This window comes from Oreochromis aureus, linkage group 13 (assembly GCF_013358895.1).
Source record: "Oreochromis aureus strain Israel breed Guangdong linkage group 13, ZZ_aureus, whole genome shotgun sequence".
Classification (NCBI taxonomy): domain Eukaryota; kingdom Metazoa; phylum Chordata; class Actinopteri; order Cichliformes; family Cichlidae; genus Oreochromis; species Oreochromis aureus.
Genome location: NC_052954.1, coordinates 1992508 through 2010273, shown reverse-complemented (window position 1 = coordinate 2010273; position 17766 = coordinate 1992508). Strand labels below are relative to the sequence as shown.

The 17766-nt window shown below is 42.5% G+C and overlaps 1 protein-coding gene across 5 annotated transcripts; it reads left to right on the top strand.

Moving 5' to 3' along the window:
- The first annotated feature begins 925 nt into the window (after positions 1-925).
- galm (galactose mutarotase) lies at positions 926-10651 on the top strand. 5 transcript variants are annotated; one of them, XM_031742091.2, is made up of 9 exons: positions 926-988; positions 1395-1581; positions 3456-3610; positions 4755-4868; positions 5092-5184; positions 6209-6290; positions 8334-8484; positions 8603-8777; positions 10361-10651. In XM_031742091.2, the coding sequence occupies exons 2-9, from the start codon at positions 1395-1397 to the stop codon at positions 10436-10438; spliced, it is 1035 nt and encodes a 344-aa protein (XP_031597951.1). In that variant the 5' UTR covers positions 926-988; the 3' UTR covers positions 10439-10651. The 5 variants fall into 5 exon arrangements, with proteins under 5 accessions (XP_031597951.1, XP_031597954.1, XP_031597956.1 ...); XM_031742094.2 differs by having other exon boundaries at positions 987-1057; XM_031742096.2 differs by lacking the exon at positions 926-988 and adding an exon at positions 1013-1139.
- Positions 10652-17766: the final 7115 nt, after the last annotated feature.

The following is a 17766-nucleotide window of genomic DNA, read 5'->3' as shown; positions in this document are numbered from 1 at the left end:
CTAATTATACAAGCCATTTTTCATTATTTTTCTTACGTGAACTGTAGGATATCATTTTGCCTCACATTCCTTTGGTTCCTGCTTCCCCCAGAAAAAATGGTGATATTCCTGGCAGGTAATTAATAGCTAAATACGTTGCCCCCTCCTTTTTGGAATAAATAATGGAATCTTGTTCTTTAAGTAATGATGAAATAAATCTCCAGCTCCTAACCTGTGATGTGACTCTGAGATCTGAGTCTGAGATATCACAGATCTGAGATCTGTGATATCCACCATAATGGAGCTGCTAACTAAAAAGTAGTCTAACCGAGAGTGTGAGTGGTATACTGGTAAAGAGACGTATAATTTCTAGAGGTTAAAATACCATCAAATACCAGATTGAAGTCTCCTCCTTTCATAAGGAAAGTGAAGAGAAGAAGGTATGAAAAATGGAGGGGTCATTAACATTTTACCCATATATACCAGCAGTACACCATATCCATATTTTCAGTGCAACACTATTACAGATGGTAGATTTAAACTACTTATAATAATTTATAATACTAATATTATAATACTTTATAATATATGCCAATTATTAATTAGCACCCCGAATGCCATCATTTGGTTTCAGCACATAAATATATGGCTTTGCTACTTTAGTCCTGTTTTTTTCTTCTTAAATCCTGTGGGCATCAGCTGTGTTATCAACAAACATATCAGCTGGAACCTGGAATATTACAGGCAGTTTGTGAGTAAAGCTGACACAGTGACAACCTTTTCAGTTCTCTCAGTAATACTTCTTCTGTTATATCCACCATTAATGAGCGACTGTTTACGTGCACACTTTTTAAAAAAATATTCTACATTATACTAAAAGAAAATACCGTTTTTGCCTTTCCACGTGGGCGTGCCCCAGTAGCTTTGACGTCACCCATTGCGCGTCTGCGTCATCAGTAGCGGAAGCAGGAAAAACACGACCAGGTCCAAAGTGCGTGAAGTATTGAAGGTAAGAAACGATAACGCGCGGGTGTACTGCTGCTTGAGACATCGCTGAGCGTGTGTCGACCTGCTGACTGTAAAGAGAGTTAAAGCGTCATATCCTGTATACACTTAACTGAGCAAACAGACTGTTTTGAGCAGTTTTACTCTCTGTGTTGGTGTGTATGTAAGAGACACGTGGGAACACTGTAAGCTGGTATTTTCACTCTTTTGTGCACAGTCCCGTGAGCATTAATACGCTTCACACAGACGTTTGTAGCCACTATACAAACTGCTGACTGCACTGTAGCTAAAACAAGATATATTGAGCCTGGGGGAATGTAAGAGCTGACCAAACATATTTTAGTTAAAATGTGAAGTAACATTTTAACCATTATTTTAAGCTTATGTTCTGTTCCTGTGCTCGTTCCAAGATGACTCAGGTAAGCCATCATCCATGGGGAGAGTGGCCTGGCCAGGGCACCGTGGACCTGTGGGTTGTCCAGTCTCCTCAGGTGAAGGTGGAAGTCCTAACCTTAGGCGCCATTATCAGATCAGTGAGCTACAGAGGGAAGGATGGACAAATGGGGGATGTAGTCCTTGGCTATGATAACCTGGAAGGTAGGAGGGAAAGTAACTTGTGTTGTTATCTGCACAAACTGGTTTGATTGTATAAAAAGCAATAACATGATTAAAATGGTTAATTTAAGAACAAAGTCGTAAAATTGATGTCCGTTGTACATGATGATTGTTTTTTATATATAGGTTTGGTGGTGCTCTCATTGATCTTACCACTTACTGCTCCTTGACAACGGCTAGTGGTGTTTTGTGTAGGCCGAATAATTAAAAATGTTTAGATAGGGAATAACTTTATACACATTTTATCACTTTATCTCAAAAACCTGCACATTATGTTCTAAGCACTTGTTGTGTCATTAGCAGTATGGCCTGCGGTTCTGTCTCACTGGCACACGGTGTGCCAAGTGTTTTGTTTTTCCTTTGTCTCTTTTAACACTTATGGTACGTGTAATAAATTTAGTTTATTCTCAGCTTTGTAACCCAGGCTCGGTGACCTGGAGACCTGGCTCCATGTCGTTGAAAATAGTCCTGTAAACTGGGCAAAATATCTTAGCCCCACTGTCCCAGTTAGTTCAACTGGATGCTGGGCAAATCAGCCTGGCTGAGTGATTGTGATTTAGGAACCATAGCCTGAAACAGAAGCCGAGGTATACCACCATCTAGGGCCGTGCAATGTGATGAATAATTTCTATTGTTTATTTTGTGTTTACACATGTTGTTTATTGCAATAATTCATTGCTTTAGATAACGTTTTGCACAGAAGGACCAGCCAAAACAAATCGAGGAGCTCGTTCCTAAATGAAGTTCGGTCATAAAAATCTGACACAACGCAAAAAACGGTACTGTGCAAATTATGCAGCAAGCCGGTCCCACACAACAAACCTCTTCTGCCACCTACGCAATAATCATATGAAAGAGTACGGAGAGAGTTGACAAATAAGAAGCAAAAAGAGTCATTAGGTGCTCAAAATAAACCTCACACTCAAACATTACAATAAGCGTTTCCGTGCGGTACACGATATGACAAAGATTCACAGAGAAAATAGCGGCCATGATAAATTTTATCTATAAATATAAGATTTCACGCACTGGTCAAAATACTTAACTCCAGTGTTGGGCCAAAGTAACGTAGTATACTACAGTGCAACAACAAATATGGGGATGAGTCAAACAACACATCCTTGTTTTAGCTTAACTGTGCACTTCATCCAAGACTGGACACTGTGCAGTCGATGTTTGCAGACTGGCTAGTTTTCTGACAACCATACAGGCTGGTTTTATTTCATTTTTGAATATTTCATTTAAATGTAAAAAAGATGTACGATTCTGTAAACTGTTAGCTGAATTTACAGAAGATGCATTATAAGGATAAGAAATATTGGGCACAGCCCTGCCACAAGGTGTTCAAGTTTCAAATCGATTTTCGCCACTTAGTGACACACTCTGAAGAAAAAAACCTTTGTTACTGGAACTCTGTTGTTAGAAATTTAAAGCAAGAGAGTCTAGGGACCATAGTTGGTTGTTTTCCTGGGGGCAGAGAAAGCAACACTGAAGCTAATTTGAAACTGCTGGCTCCAGCCATATTTGGTCCTGCAAAGCCTTCCATCTCTGTGTGCATCTCTGTCTGGATAGTGATTAGAGATTGAGCCACTGTAAATGTGCTCCAGTGCAGTCCTTCAAAATCCTAACAACTACAGAGTGCACCAGGGCCGGGGAAACGAGGGAAGCACAAAATAGTGTGAAATGCTAAAGTGCATTTCACTGCATGTGCAGTGAAATGTTTTGTGTCCGAGTACTAGTTTCAGCATGGGGGTCGGTCTAGCCAGGACCCTTACTGGATACCAGGTGGGAATTGAACTTGTGACTCCCTCTCCAAAGGTGTGTAGTCTTACCACTACACTATGCTTTGTTGTTAGGTTATGTGTCAGATAAGCGGTACCTGGGCGCTGTGGTGGGCCGTGTGGCAAACAGGATTGCAAAGGGACGTTTTGTCCTTGAGGGGAAGGAGTACCAGCTGGATGTTAACAATGGACCAAATGCGCTGCATGGAGGCCTGCGAGGCTTCAATAAGGTAAAGTTTAGTTAATATTTGTTTGTGTTCCAATTTTAAACAACATGGAGCAAAACTCTTAGAACCTTTGTGGAAAACTGTATAAATGATGTGTTTTCCCTCTTTGTACATGTTTCACCAATCACAGGTAAGTGTTTGACCATTATTTGTAATGTGTGGCATTTTGTGCACACAGTGCAGAGCAGCTACTTGAACACTGCTCCCACAGACATCAGTTATCTTGTTAATAATTTTACCTCCTCACTGTGTACGACTCTGGATACTGTAGCTCCTGTGAAAACTAAGGCCTCAAATCCGAAGTCCCTGACTCCGTGGTATAATTCTCAAACACGTAGCCTAAAGCAGATAACTCGTAAGCTGGAGAGGAAATGGCGTGTCACAAATTTAGAGGATCATCATTTAGCCTGGAGAAATAGTTTGCTGCTTTATAAGAAAGCCCTCCGCAAAGCCAGAACATCTTACTATTCGTCACTGATTGAAGAAAATAAGAACAACCCCAGGTTTCTCTTCAGCACTGTAGCCAGGCTGACAAACAGTCAGAGCTCTACTGAGCCAACCATCCCTTTAACGTTAACTAGTAATGACTTCATGAACTTCTTCACAAATTCTCGTGTCTCTCAGACCCCATTCCTACAAGACTGCTCAAAGTTGTCCTGCCATAATTCTTCAACTAGTTTTGTTTGTTTTGTTTTTTGGGGGTTTTTTTTAAGTAGCTTCCTTCTCTGGGTTCAGACTAAAATGACCAAAATATTTAAAGTACACATAGATTCATACAGGCTTTTAACACTAAACTACTGTACAGAGCTCTTCCTCTTAGGCTTTCGGCATTGCCGATTCTGTTCTTCATGTTGATGAGTTCCTTCTGGCTCCAACTGTAATTTGAACAAATGAAAGAATGGCTGAAAAGAAGACTGGACACACCCTTTGTGCAATCCATGCCGCAGGAAAAGCTTCACACATCAAAGAAAGCAGGGTTGGTCTCACAGAGTGAAATATCTGCTGTTATTCCTCTTCCATCATCACTTCACAACACCTACTTGTTGGCAGCTGCAGATTCAATTATGTATTTCCACTTACTGAGCTCTGTTACCTGCACTTAATGTATCCTGTGTATTCCATAATTCATGTGCGTTTGCTTCTCCAGGCTATCTGGCTTGCTACAGCAGTGGAAGGTGGTGTTCAGCTGAGTCTTACCAGTCCAGATGGAGACCAGGGTTATCCTGGTGAAGTTCAGGTCTCTGTCTCCTACACACTGCAGGTAGACACATCTGGTTATCAATTCATAGTACTGCATCCCAAATTTCTTCTGTTTCCTTGCCAACTTTGCTTTTTGCAGAGCTTATTCAACTTTGCTGCTTAGTGATACTCAGACATTTGTTTTGCCAGCACAGAGTCTCATATGAGACCTCCATGATGTGTAACTGGCTTTATGTGAATATGTGGCATAAAGATATTAATTGAGTTTGAACTTGTTTGCTCAGGCAGAAGAACTAACTGTTGAATACCAAGCACGGGCTAACAAAACTACCCCCATCAACCTCACCAACCATTCCTACTTCAACCTGGCCGGACAGGTAAATGAACATGAACATGTTTCTGAGTGACTCTGCACAGTGGTGTTTTGTGTGCTTCAGTGTGCGTCACTCTAATAAATTTAAACTTTTACATAGCTACTTATTTCATACTATAACCTACACATGATTTATCCCTGTGTGTTGAATCTTATCCTTAAACAGAAGCCCACAGCCGACCAAGAAGATCTTACACTCTTCAATATGTTTTTCTCTGAATGAGCAACATTTGCGTGATGGGTGTAGTTTCCCATGAATGGGACATATTTTGTCGCAATCATCACATCTGTAATCAGAAGAGTCTCAGTCTGTAAAACACAGGTATCTTCCAGAGCTAGCCTGCCAACCTCACTATTCAGTCCTGGGCACAGTGTCTGTCTGACTGATGAAGTTGAAGCTTGGGTAGTTGGCAGTGCTAGCTTCCTGGCTAACAAAACATATTTTGGCTGCTAGGAAGTGTGGTTTCAATGTGTTGCCTCTGCTATGAACGGGCAGTCCTCTAAACTCCTTCCCCACATCCAGACTGTGATTCTTGGTCCACAGGTGTAACGACACAGGGAAAGGTTAAACTGCAACATCTGCTACGAGGAACGATCACTTTTACTTCTTCACGATGTACAGATAAAACAATGAAAACATGTGAGCCCTGTCTTTAATACAACTCAATCTCCCATCTAGCTTCCTGTTTACTGATGACATCATTTCCTGTTACATACTATACTGATTTAAAGGTGATGCCAGTGAGTTACAATTACATTGTGAAATCTAAAACAGCATTCTGCCTTAAATTAACTTAAACTCTTGATACCAAACACTGATACTCTCAGTCAGTTTTTCAAAATTGTATTTCATAAACTGTTAAAGGAAGAGGCAGGCCTATTTTGGTAAGATGTTGTGGTATTAGTGACTGTGTTGGTTGGTTTCTCAGACAGATCAACCCCTTCCTCATCACACCAAGATGAGTTACGTGGGTATATCTATGGAGAGGATGACAGATGAGCTGAAAAATCTCTTATCTGTGCTCTAGGGTGTAGCAGATATCTACGACCATCAGGTGTCCATCACTGCACAGTCCTACCTGCCTGTGGATGACACATCAATTCCTACAGGTAAAGATTTACTTCAATCATCTTTAACTACAAAAGTAGATGGAACGTAGCAACATGAAGTGGTTTATTTAACAGATGTCAAAATATAGAAACTTTATGATATAATAGGAAAAAGAAGAATTTATTCTTCTTCCTGCTCCTTTTCACCCATGGGGTGCAGTGTCATATTAATGGGAAGGAGGTTTTGTATGTAGGAAAAGAAACACTGTTGAACCATGTGTGAAATAAAGAATGAAATGAAATGAAATGAAATGTCATTAAACAAATAGAATTAATCAATCTGTCAAAAAATATTAGTGTTTACAAGCCTATTGATAGTCTCTGACAGCTTGGTGGAAAGTGCTTCAAATTACTTCAGTTACACAGTCTCTGGAACAAGACTCCAGACTTTATAATCAATTAAAGTACATATTCATTTGAATCTTTAGCTCCCCTCTCAGTCCTTGAGCTTCTCATGTTCCTCCAGCCGTTCCATGTATGCCCTGCCTGTTACATCTCGCTCCCTGCTGTTATGTGCTGGACTGTCTCAGGGGCATCTTTGCACAGTATCTGGGGTCTTTCCTGTGGTAGATCCCAGCCTCTGTTGATCTGGTGCATATGGCTTGTTCCTGTGCTTCCAGTGTTGTTCTCTATGCTGTCAGCTTTCAGCTTAGTCCAGCCGTTTATAGGATTTCAGGATATCAGCAGCTTCTTTTTCTAGTGGGATTGTTGTAAAGCAATGATTCCAGTATGTGTTTTTATTAGTGGGAGGGGTGTCGAACTCCAGTCGTCCTGAAACTTTTCCATGTGTCCCTGCTGCAACACGCCTGAATACAAGTAGGTCATTAGCAGGACTCTGTAGAACTTGACTGCATGCTGAGGTGGCAGTTCGACACCTATGGGTTAGAGTGAGACAGGCAGAAAATCTCGGCTGAAATTTTTCTCTTTAACCTGCCTCTGTGACCAGTTTTCACCCTACAGTGATCATTTTACCCTCAAGATGTAGCTACATGTGTCTTCTTTTCAACAAGTGCTTCCTCAAAGCCCAGAGATGTATAACTTTTAAACTGGAGCCATTAGTTTCACTGGAATGCCATCCTCTGCTCCCATTTACTCCCTGTTTAATTTTTCCAACCAGTTTTAGAAAGAAAAAGACATCAGTTTTGAACTCGCTCTCCTGACCTCAGTTCAGCATAGAGCTATGTGCTGCATGGAATGTTACTGACATTAAAAGAACACTGTGCCTAATTGTTAGGTACACTTTTGTTCACTCTACAGCAACAAGCTATTTTGTACTACAGGGTGCAACGCTGCTCTCACAGACTGACAGAGAGAAAAGTGGGTCTTTTCTGATGTCATGCCTCCCTCACTTGAGTTTCATTTGTGGATTGGTTCGTCTGTGTCTCACCATAGTGTGGCTCTCGATGTTTGTGGCACACTCACAACTGTCCCATCTGGTACATGCAAGCTTGAATTTTTACAATCCCACTGCAGTCTCTCCAGAAATGGCAAATTCTAGTTGTTTTTCTCTTTAGTATGCAGGTGGTTAACTATATAAACCAAACCCACCGTTCCTGACCTAATGTGAAAGCCACATAAGGTTTGGAGGTCTTTGCCGATTGACTCTAGGACTCTTGGACTTGTTGTATGGGTGGCATTCTATCACAGTAATTCAGAGAGCTCCCAGAGGTCAGTGTGGGGATATGATGAATGATGATGAAGCTAAGATCCTGTGGGATTTTCAGATACAGACAGACAAGCTCCTGATGGAAACCAGAGCAGAGGAAAGTGCCTGTAGTGCCCGATGTAGCTAAGTAATGACAGCCGAGATCTCTTTCCAGAATGCGCAGTACTAGGAACAGCAAAGATACTGTGCAGAACTCTCACTAGCAAATGATTTAATTTGCTAAACTTGTTATTAATGGATTTTTTGTCATTTAATATATCTTAGTGCTCCAGTAAATAATTCATAACTGCAATAATTCACCTTTATAGAAATGATTGTGTGACATTATTTAACGTTCCTGATACGAAATCATGAATTAATTAGCTAACTAATAACAGGAGAGATCAGAGAGGTGAAAGGCACACCCTTTGACCTCAGAGAACCAGTTCTCATTGGCCCTCATCTGAAGGAACTTCAAGGCCCAGGGTTTGACCACAACTTCTGTTTGTCATCACCCAGAGAACCATGGACAGAGAAACGCGCTGCCAGGTTTGATACAGAAGTCGTTTTCTAAAACATAGACACATGTAACATCCACTGAAGTTAAGGAGGACAAATAAGTCTTACCTTATTTGTTTATTTATTTATTTATTTATTTATTTTAAAGAGTCTGTCACCCGGCAAGTGGGCGTGTCTTAGAGGTTTCTACTAACCAGCCAGGAGTCCAGTTCTACACTGCCAACTTCCTGGATGGCTCCATCGCAGGAAAGGGTGGTTGTAGGTACAGGAAGCACAGCTCCTTCTGTCTGGAGACGCAGAACTGGCCTGATGCTGTTAACCAGGTATGATGAATAGAAACTCAGTGTTGTTTTTTTTCTCTTGTAGATGGAAGTTAACCTTTGGTCAGTTCACTTTCTGGTCCATGGTCTTGTTAAACCGACATGGATAGGCATGTAACATATCATTCACCTTAATCTGCAGAGCTCTCTACAGACTCATCTGTCTGAGACTCTTTGATTGCTCCCATCTCCAGAATAGTTTTTAATTCCTTCACTCCTACTTTTCATTGACTTCTAAACTCTTGAATGCATTGTCACACCTTGGCAAGTCTCGGCATGATGCTATAGGTTTATATAGGTTTATGCATCCTGGTAGGGTAGACAGCAAAATGCTGTTGTGGCATACAAACATGCTCTCTTGGATGGTATAAGCTGGTCATCACAAATGAGCAAAATGCAATTGGCAATCTGGCACCTGAGGCCCCAACTTATCAGATACCAAAGTCATTCAGCAGGCTCCTCGGAGGAACGGGCTTTGCCTCTCCACACTTTTAGGAGGTTGAAATCTGTGTTGCTACACCTCTGTCAGAGAAGACAAGCTCATAATTATCACATGCATACATACATATAATCACTTTTCCCTGATTGCATCCATTGTCATGTATGATCTTTCAAAGTCTTCCTCAGAACTCGACCAGACCGTCTGTGTGGTCCTAACAGTTATCTAAACAGACTTAATTAACTATTAGTTTGTGTGTGACATGAATGAGGTACACTCTTTTGTCATTCCAGCTCTGAGGATAACCTGAAATAGTGTCCATTTAACTCCCTCTGCAGAAATGTTGTGTGGTTGCATTACTTAACATTAGGCCTGTGAACTACAGTTATATGGCTCAATGAGGTCTGTACCCATACGGACAAAGAGCACCTCCATTGATGACAGAAGGTGCACAGACGCTTAAAATGGCTGGCTGACAAAACAAAACAAAACAAAAGAAAGAAAACGGTGGCATTGAGGGTGGGCTAGACATTAGCAGCTCAGATCCCTTGAACACCTGACCAGTGCGTCCATGATCTGGTCCATACTTTTATCACATCCCATCTGACCACCAATTTGGTATAATGACCTGCCTGGAAATTAATTTCCTGCTTTTCTTTTCACCAACAACTGAGTAATATCTGATTGTAATTTCCTGATTTAATCCGTAAGTCTATCCTTAATCAATTGCTTATGTCTACATGGTGACCATTTTTTGTTTTTGTTTTTATTACTTGGTCAAAGACAAAGTGAAGACTGCTGAAACAACACTGTGGAAAGTATTCTTTGGGATGTGTTATAGGGAGTTGCAGAGCCTCCTGTCACACCGCTGATTCTTTCTATCTCTCATGCTGCAACTGAGCACATCTCTGATGGCTATGGTTGCACATCTACCCCACCAGTCCATCAAATCCTGGCCAATCTATACCCAAAATCAAACAGTATGCAAACAATCATTAACTGCTTACTGAACAGCAGTGAAAACAAGTTTCCTCGTTATTGTTTGGTTGTATTAAACAGACTAATGAGAATTCAAATACACTAAGAATGAGCTTGAGTACAAATTGTTTGTGTGTGTGTGTGTGTGTGTGTGTCTGTGTATATTCAGCCTTCATTTCCTGACTGCCTTCTGCATCCTGGAGAGAACTACCATCACATAACTCGCTACACCTTCACAACTGTCTGATCTGACAGACAGAAAAGAAGAAAATTTCATCATTTGCAGCAGAATGTTTCATTTCCTAAAAGTCTTAATTATGAATATAATTTTTGTTAACATTTTACAATATTTTGTTAAGCTTGAAAAAAACCTTCATAGTTCAACATGACCAAACTCTGTTATGATTTGATTTACGATGATGTGCCATACTTGTCATATTAAACACAATATTGATCAAGAGTTTTCTCTCGTGCTGGTGCTTTGTTTCAATGTGTTCTCTGAAGAGGCTGGCATCGTGGCTGGTTACCGCTGTCACCTCGCACCAAGAATGTCCTGTGTTTAAATTCACTGGTAGGCTGGTGCCGTTCTGTGTAGATGTATTAATGCAGACTCAGTCATCCAGGTTAGGAAATCCCAAAACGGTTGATTCTGTTCATCTGGACGTAGAGTTTTCAGTGGGAGAAACATTTCCTGACTCATCCAGGTGACTTCTTCAATCTCAGCTGACTGCAGGTTTCCCCAACCTTATGAACAGACAATTTGCATAATGACAGAAATCAGCACCAATAGTTAACGATGGGCTGCGAAGTCAGTTTGATTATTGATATGCAAATTGCTATTGATCAACAACAATTGATTAATGGCCATGAGTACCATTCACAGAGATTTGGGGAATGGCTGCAATCACAGTATTGTAAGATGTACCCTTAGGCCCCCTCCTCCATTCCCCTTTTGCGTAAATCGCCTTCTTGACTCTGCGCTCAAACCAGCATCCCTCCCTGTCCAGGATGTGTACACCCTCATCACTGAAAGAGTGTCCACTGGCCTGTAGGTGTAAATAGACTGCAGAGTCATTTGTGTCTAACCGTTTTTCCCCACTCGGCGACACACCCGCCAGGATCAAACTCTGGAGGGGAGTGACATACACAAGCCCCCACACGAAAACTGAGTAAAATAAAAGGTTTTATTGCCAACTTTTAACAGAAAACCGACAGGGCTGTTCAGCAGACCACTGGGAAACCAATTAACACATGTAAAGCAATAACACAAGCAAACATAAAAGCTAAGGGATAACTAAGGCAAGCTAGCATCACAAAACTCTAATCAGGCTAAGTTCAAGCATGCACTGAGGTTAACAAACAAAGTTCAGCGTTATGAACAAGTTCAACAAACAAAGTTCAAAGAGGGAGGCACAAAGGGCAAACTGCATGTTCAGTCCTAAGCAGCCACTGAGTGAAGGACCTCCAGCCTTTTGCAGCCACAAGTGAGCACGATCAGCCACTGATTGCCTCTTGAAGTATCACGGGATCCCCGGGCAGCCAATCGTCTGCATGGACTGTCACACTGCAATTTGCATAGAAGAGGGCCGGCACAGGTCTCAAAGTACCCAATCATCCACAAGTCCCAGCACACTTGGATTTGCATGAACAAAAAAAAGGCAGTCTCACTCCCTCCAAGGCCCAGGGCCGTAACACTGGTGATTCTGTTCTCAGACGTGAAGCTAGAGACACCACCAACCATAGTCAGTTGTCTTCCAGGGGCCAGAGCAGGCAACATTGAGGGAAATTTAAAACTGCTGGCTAAGGGTAAACGTAAATTAGAATTCACGTTGGCAGTAATGACACCCAGTTATGTCAGTCAAATGTCACTAAAATCAATATTGAATCGGTGTGTAACTTTGCCAAAACAATATCGGACTCGGTAGTTTTCTCTGGTCCCCTCCCCAATCAGACCAGGAGTGACATGTTTAGCCGCATGTTCTCCTTAAATTGTTGTGTCAGCTCTCAAACAGACAAAAAACAAACTAAAACCCAGCAACAAACAACTTAAACATAAAAAATCACAAAGAAAGAACAATACAGTATCCACATCTGAACCAAAGAGTAAAACAGTGAAATGTGGATTATTAAATATTAGGTCTCTCTCCTCCAAGTCTCTGTTAGTACATGACTTAATAATTGATCAACAAATCGATTTACTCTGCCTTACAGAAACCTGGTTGCAGCAGGATGAGTATGTTAGTTTAAATGAATCAACACCCCGAGTCATTCTAACTACCAGAAACCTCGAAGCACAGGCCGAGGGGCGGTGTGGCAGCAATTTTTCACACCAGCCTATTAATTAACGAAAGACCCAGACAGACTTTTAATTCATTTGAAAGCCTGATGCTTAGCCTCGTCCACCCCAGCTGTAAAACTCAGAAACCAGTCTTACTTGTTATCATCTATCGTCCACCTGGGCCTTACACAGAGTTTCTCTCTGATTTCTCAGACTTTTTATCTGATTTAGTGCTCAGCTCAGATAAAATAATTATTGTGGGTGATTTTAACATCCATGTAGATGCTAAAAATGACAGCCTCAACATCGCATTTAATCTGTTATTAGACTCAATTGGCTTCTCTCAAAATGTAAAAGAACCCACCCACCACTTTAATCACACTCTAGATCTTGTTTTAACATATGACATAGAAACTGAACATTTAACAGTGTTTCCTGAAAACCCTCTGCTGTCTGATCATTTCCTGATGACATTTACATTTACATATCAAACAAATATGTAAGACTGCTTTCTTCCATTTGCGCAACATCTCTAAAATTAGAAATATCCTGTCTCAGAGTGATGCTGAAAAACTAGTTCATGCATTTATTACTTCCAGGCTGGACTACTGTAATTCATTATTATCAGGATGTCCTAAAAACTCCCTGAAAAGCCTTCAGCTGATCCAAAATGCTGCAGCAAGAGTCCTGACAGGGACTAGAAAGAGAGAGCAGATTTCTCCTGTTTTGGCTTCCCTTCATTGGCTTCCTGTTAAATCCAGAATTCAAAATCCTGCTCCTCACATACAAGGTCTTAAATAATCAGGCCCCTTTGATAGCAAGATGGCAGCATGCACAGACGCAAGGCTCACTGTTTCTCACGTTCGGTGCTTTGTCTTTTACTTTTTCTACGTGCATATGTGAATTTGTGTTTTTTTATTATTATACATCGAGTAGAATCCACTTACAGTTGTCAGGACCTTCTGAGTTTGGGATTACGCTGTGCAAGGAACATTACGTCGGACTATCACCACTTTCACGGCATTCCTGAGGACATAATAAGAACTCCAGGGTCTCCGTGGTTGGTTCTTCCCAACGGCAAGCCAAAGAGGAAACATAAACAAAGGAGGCAAAAGCGTGGCTGCAGGGCGGGCCCGCTAGCATGGCTAAAGAAACAACCATTTAACCCACCGCTTCCGAGTATCTTCCTCTCCCACGTCAGGTCCTTAACCAACAAAATTGACGAACTGAGATTACAGATTGCAGTCAACAAGTGTGTACGGGACAGCAGCACTGTACTACTCAGAGAGATTTGGCTGCAGCCATCAATTCTAGACTCGGCTATTGAGCTAGCAGGCCGCATGGTCCACCTTCACGACAGGAACAGCCACTCCGATAATGTTACGCGCCCACTAAGAGGTCTAGGGGGTGTGAGTGTGGGGACCGGTAACAAATGGGTCTGGAACGGAATGAAAAGGAAACCAGACAGAGGTGTTCAGTACATAATATAGTTTTATTACAAATAATCTTAACCTAAAGAGGCGGCAACGCCGTTTTATCAATAATGCCAAAGAAACAAAGGAAGTGGTCGCAGCAACAAAGGAAAAAACTACTAGGAGACACTTCCGAGGCCCACGGGCCCGTCTACGCACTCAACTCCTCACCACGGGCACGACAAACACGCAAAGGAGCCTTTCCAATGCCTAGGAGAAATGGTGTAGAGCAGGGGTGTCGAAGTCCAGGCCTCGAGGGCCGGTGTCCTGCAGGTTTTAGATAACACCCTGGGTGAACACACCTGAATCAAATGAGTAGTTCATTACCAGGCCTCTGGAGAACTACAAGACATGTTGAGGAGGTAATTTAGCCATTTGAATCAGCTGTGTTGGATCAAGGTCACATCCAAAACCTGCAGGACACCGGCCCTCGAGGCCTGGACTTCGACACCTGTGGTGTAGAGCCACAGGGGAAAAACCACCTCACACACAGTTCATCCCCAGCTTATATAACCTCAGAGAGGTGATTGCTGACTGGGCCCAGGTATCAAACGAGGCCAATGAACAGCAGCTGTGTCCTGGAGAAAGAGAAGAGTGAGAGAGAGACAAAGGGGTAGGAGTGGCAAGAGAGGAGGAGGCGGAGAGAGCGGGCAAACACCTCACCCACACACTCCCACAGCCTCACAGGATGTAACAGGTAAGAACAAAGGAGGGGGTTTATGCTTCTACATCAATGACAGCTGTTGCAAAAACACAAAGACTGTAGACAGCCATTGTTCCCCGGATTTGGAATATTTGACTGTGAAGTGCAGACCCATTTACATACCTTGCAAGTTTACTATTGTCATGGTAACGGCCGTGTATGTACCACCCGATGCTAATGCTAACTCGGCCATGGAGGAGCTGCACAAGACAATAAGCAGTCAGCAGAACTCCCATCCTGATGCAGTGCACATCATAGCTGGAGACTTCAACCATGCTGACTTAAGGTCAGTATTCCCCAGATTTGAACAGCATATTAAATGTGCAACAAGGCGGAAAAACACACTGGATAAAACCTACAGCAACATCCAAAAAGGCTACAGAGCAACCCCTCTACCACATCCCTGCGGATCCCTGCATACACTCCCGTTAGGAGGAGAGCCCCCCCAGTCACAAAGACTGTGAAAACATGGCCAGAAGGTGCATCACATCAGCTTCAGGACTGTTTTGAAAACACAGACTGGACTGTGTTTGAACAGCAGGACCTCCAAGAGCACACAACATCAGTGTTCTCATATATTAACTTCTGTGTCAACAGTGTCACTGTGGACAAATGTCTCCGGGTGTATTCCAACCAGAAAGGATGACTAAAGAGGTCCAGGTCCTGCTGAAGCAACATGACGCCACTTTCAGATCCGGTGATGGTATGCAGTACAGTGCAGCCTTATGTATGAATTCTGGCTGTGGTTACTAACTTAGAACCGATTTTATGTGGTACACGGCGCTCAAAACTCTGTGAAAAAATGTTTTAGTATGACTTTGGTAAGCTACGAAGCCGCACCGCTTGATGGATTGTTTGAGCATTACGGCTACCATAGTCAGGAGCCTCATGGAGTAATCTGGGTCCAAAACTCTGTCAGCTTCAGGTCCCAAAGTCAATGAACACTGCGGCATCACTGAGAGTTAAAAACTGTCTAGATTCTTTCATCTTTAATAAAATGATCAGCGTTGCTGCTTTACCAGGTGTAACAATTAAGTTTAACATCCAGGCATCCATGAAAACAGAATTTATTAAATTTAATGAAGTTAGAAGTTAGCAGGAAGTTAGCTTTCTAGTTTCCACCTAAACATGATATAGCATATTCTGACAGAGGTTTCAGAAAAATTCAAACGTACAGCTCTGCTATCACTTCCAACATAAATGAAGACAGAAAACTAAACAGCAGTGACGTTTGTAGGGTTACTGAAGTTGGGCTAGCTGGTATATAATGATGTGCTACGTGATCGCTAGAGACACAGCTATGTTAGCATAACATACACACAGTGAAGCTGGAGGATGAACGCTAACTTTTTTCCACTCAATAAAAAATAACTTGAGGGTTCCCGATGGTTAGGGACAAATGCAATCGCATGGCAGGATGCTGTAAACGGACCAAACTTCAGTCAGGAGAACAACTGAGATAATCCATCCACAATGAGGCTAGTCATTAATATACTGCAACAACATGGGAATAGAGCAGCTGCCAGAGAATTCAACATTAATGAATCAATGGTACGGAAATGGAGGAAGATGCAGTTTTTGGCTTTCCCCATATTCCAAAACGTGTTTCGTGTCTTCGCTATTACTGTCGCCCGGCATGATTCGCAGATGATATTGCTTGCAGCTGCTGCTATGATGCTTTCGACCAAAATAGGTGCAGCTTGATGCGCTATCGCGGTAGAGCAGTATAGTCAAAATCTCTACCGTTGGCCAAATTCATATTGTTTCTACCATATACTCTTTATACCACCCACCCCTACCAGGGAGTTCAGCACTTAACCAACCAACTACAAACCTTACAATACTACGTTGACTGAGGGTGATGCGGCATTTGTGGAGGAGCTGAACCACTTCTTGCACGCTTTGAGGGAAGGGACCAGAGGCAGCAGCAGCAAAAACATCGAACAGCAGCAGCAGCCCAAGCCTCATGGTGCAGGAATATGAGATGAGGTGCACACTGAGGGCAGTGAACCCCAAGAAGGTCACCAGTCCAGATAGGGACCAGAAGGGTTCTAAAAGAATGTGCAGACCAGCTGGCTGGAGTCTTTACTAAGATCTTCAACACTTCACTGTCCCAGTCCTGCATGCCGCCGTGCCTAAAGCCAGTCAGAATTGTGCCACTGCCTAAGGGGACCGACATTAGAAGCCTCAACGACTACCGACCAGTTGCTCTAATACCTGTTATAATGAAGTGATTCGAGAAACTGGTCAGACGTCACATCATGTCCTGCCTGCCACCCATACTCGACCCGCTCCAGTTCACATACAGGGAGTGCAGAATTATTAGGCAAATGAGTATTTTGTCCACATCATCCTCTTCATGCATGTTGTCTTACTCCAAGCTGTATAGGCTCGAAAGCCCACTACCAATTAAGCATATTAGGTGATGTGCATCTCTGTAATGAGAAGGGGTGTGGTCTAATGACATCAACACCCTATATCAGGTGTGCATAATTATTAGGCAACTTCCTTTCCTTTGGGAAAATGGGTCAAAAGAAGGACTTGACAGGCTCAGAAAAGTCAAAAATAGTGAGATATCTTGCAGAGGGATGCAGCAGTCTTAAAATTGCAAAGCTTCTGAAGCGTGATCATCGAACAATCAAGCGTTTCATTCAAAATAGTCAACAGGGTGCAAGAAGCGTGTGGAAAAACCAAGGCGCAAAATAACTGCCCATGAACTGAGAAAAGTCAAGCGTGCAGCTGCCAAGATGCCACTTGCCACCAGTTTGGCCATATTTCAGAGCTGCAACATCACTGAGTGCCCAAAAGCACAAGGTGTGCAATACTCAGAGACATGGCCAAGGTAAGAAAGGCTGAAAGACGACCACCACTGAACAAGACACACAAGCTGAAACGTCAAGACTGGGCCAAGAAATATCTCAAGACTGATTTTTCTAAGGTTTTATGGACTGATGAAATGAGAGTGAGTCTTGATGGGCCAGATGGATGGGCCCGTGGCTGGATTGGTAAAGGGCAGAGAGCTCCAGTCCCACTCAGACGCCAGCAAGGTGGAGGTGGAGTACTGGTTTGGGCTGGTATCATCAAAGATGAGCTTGTGGGGCCTTTTCGGGTTGAGGATGGAG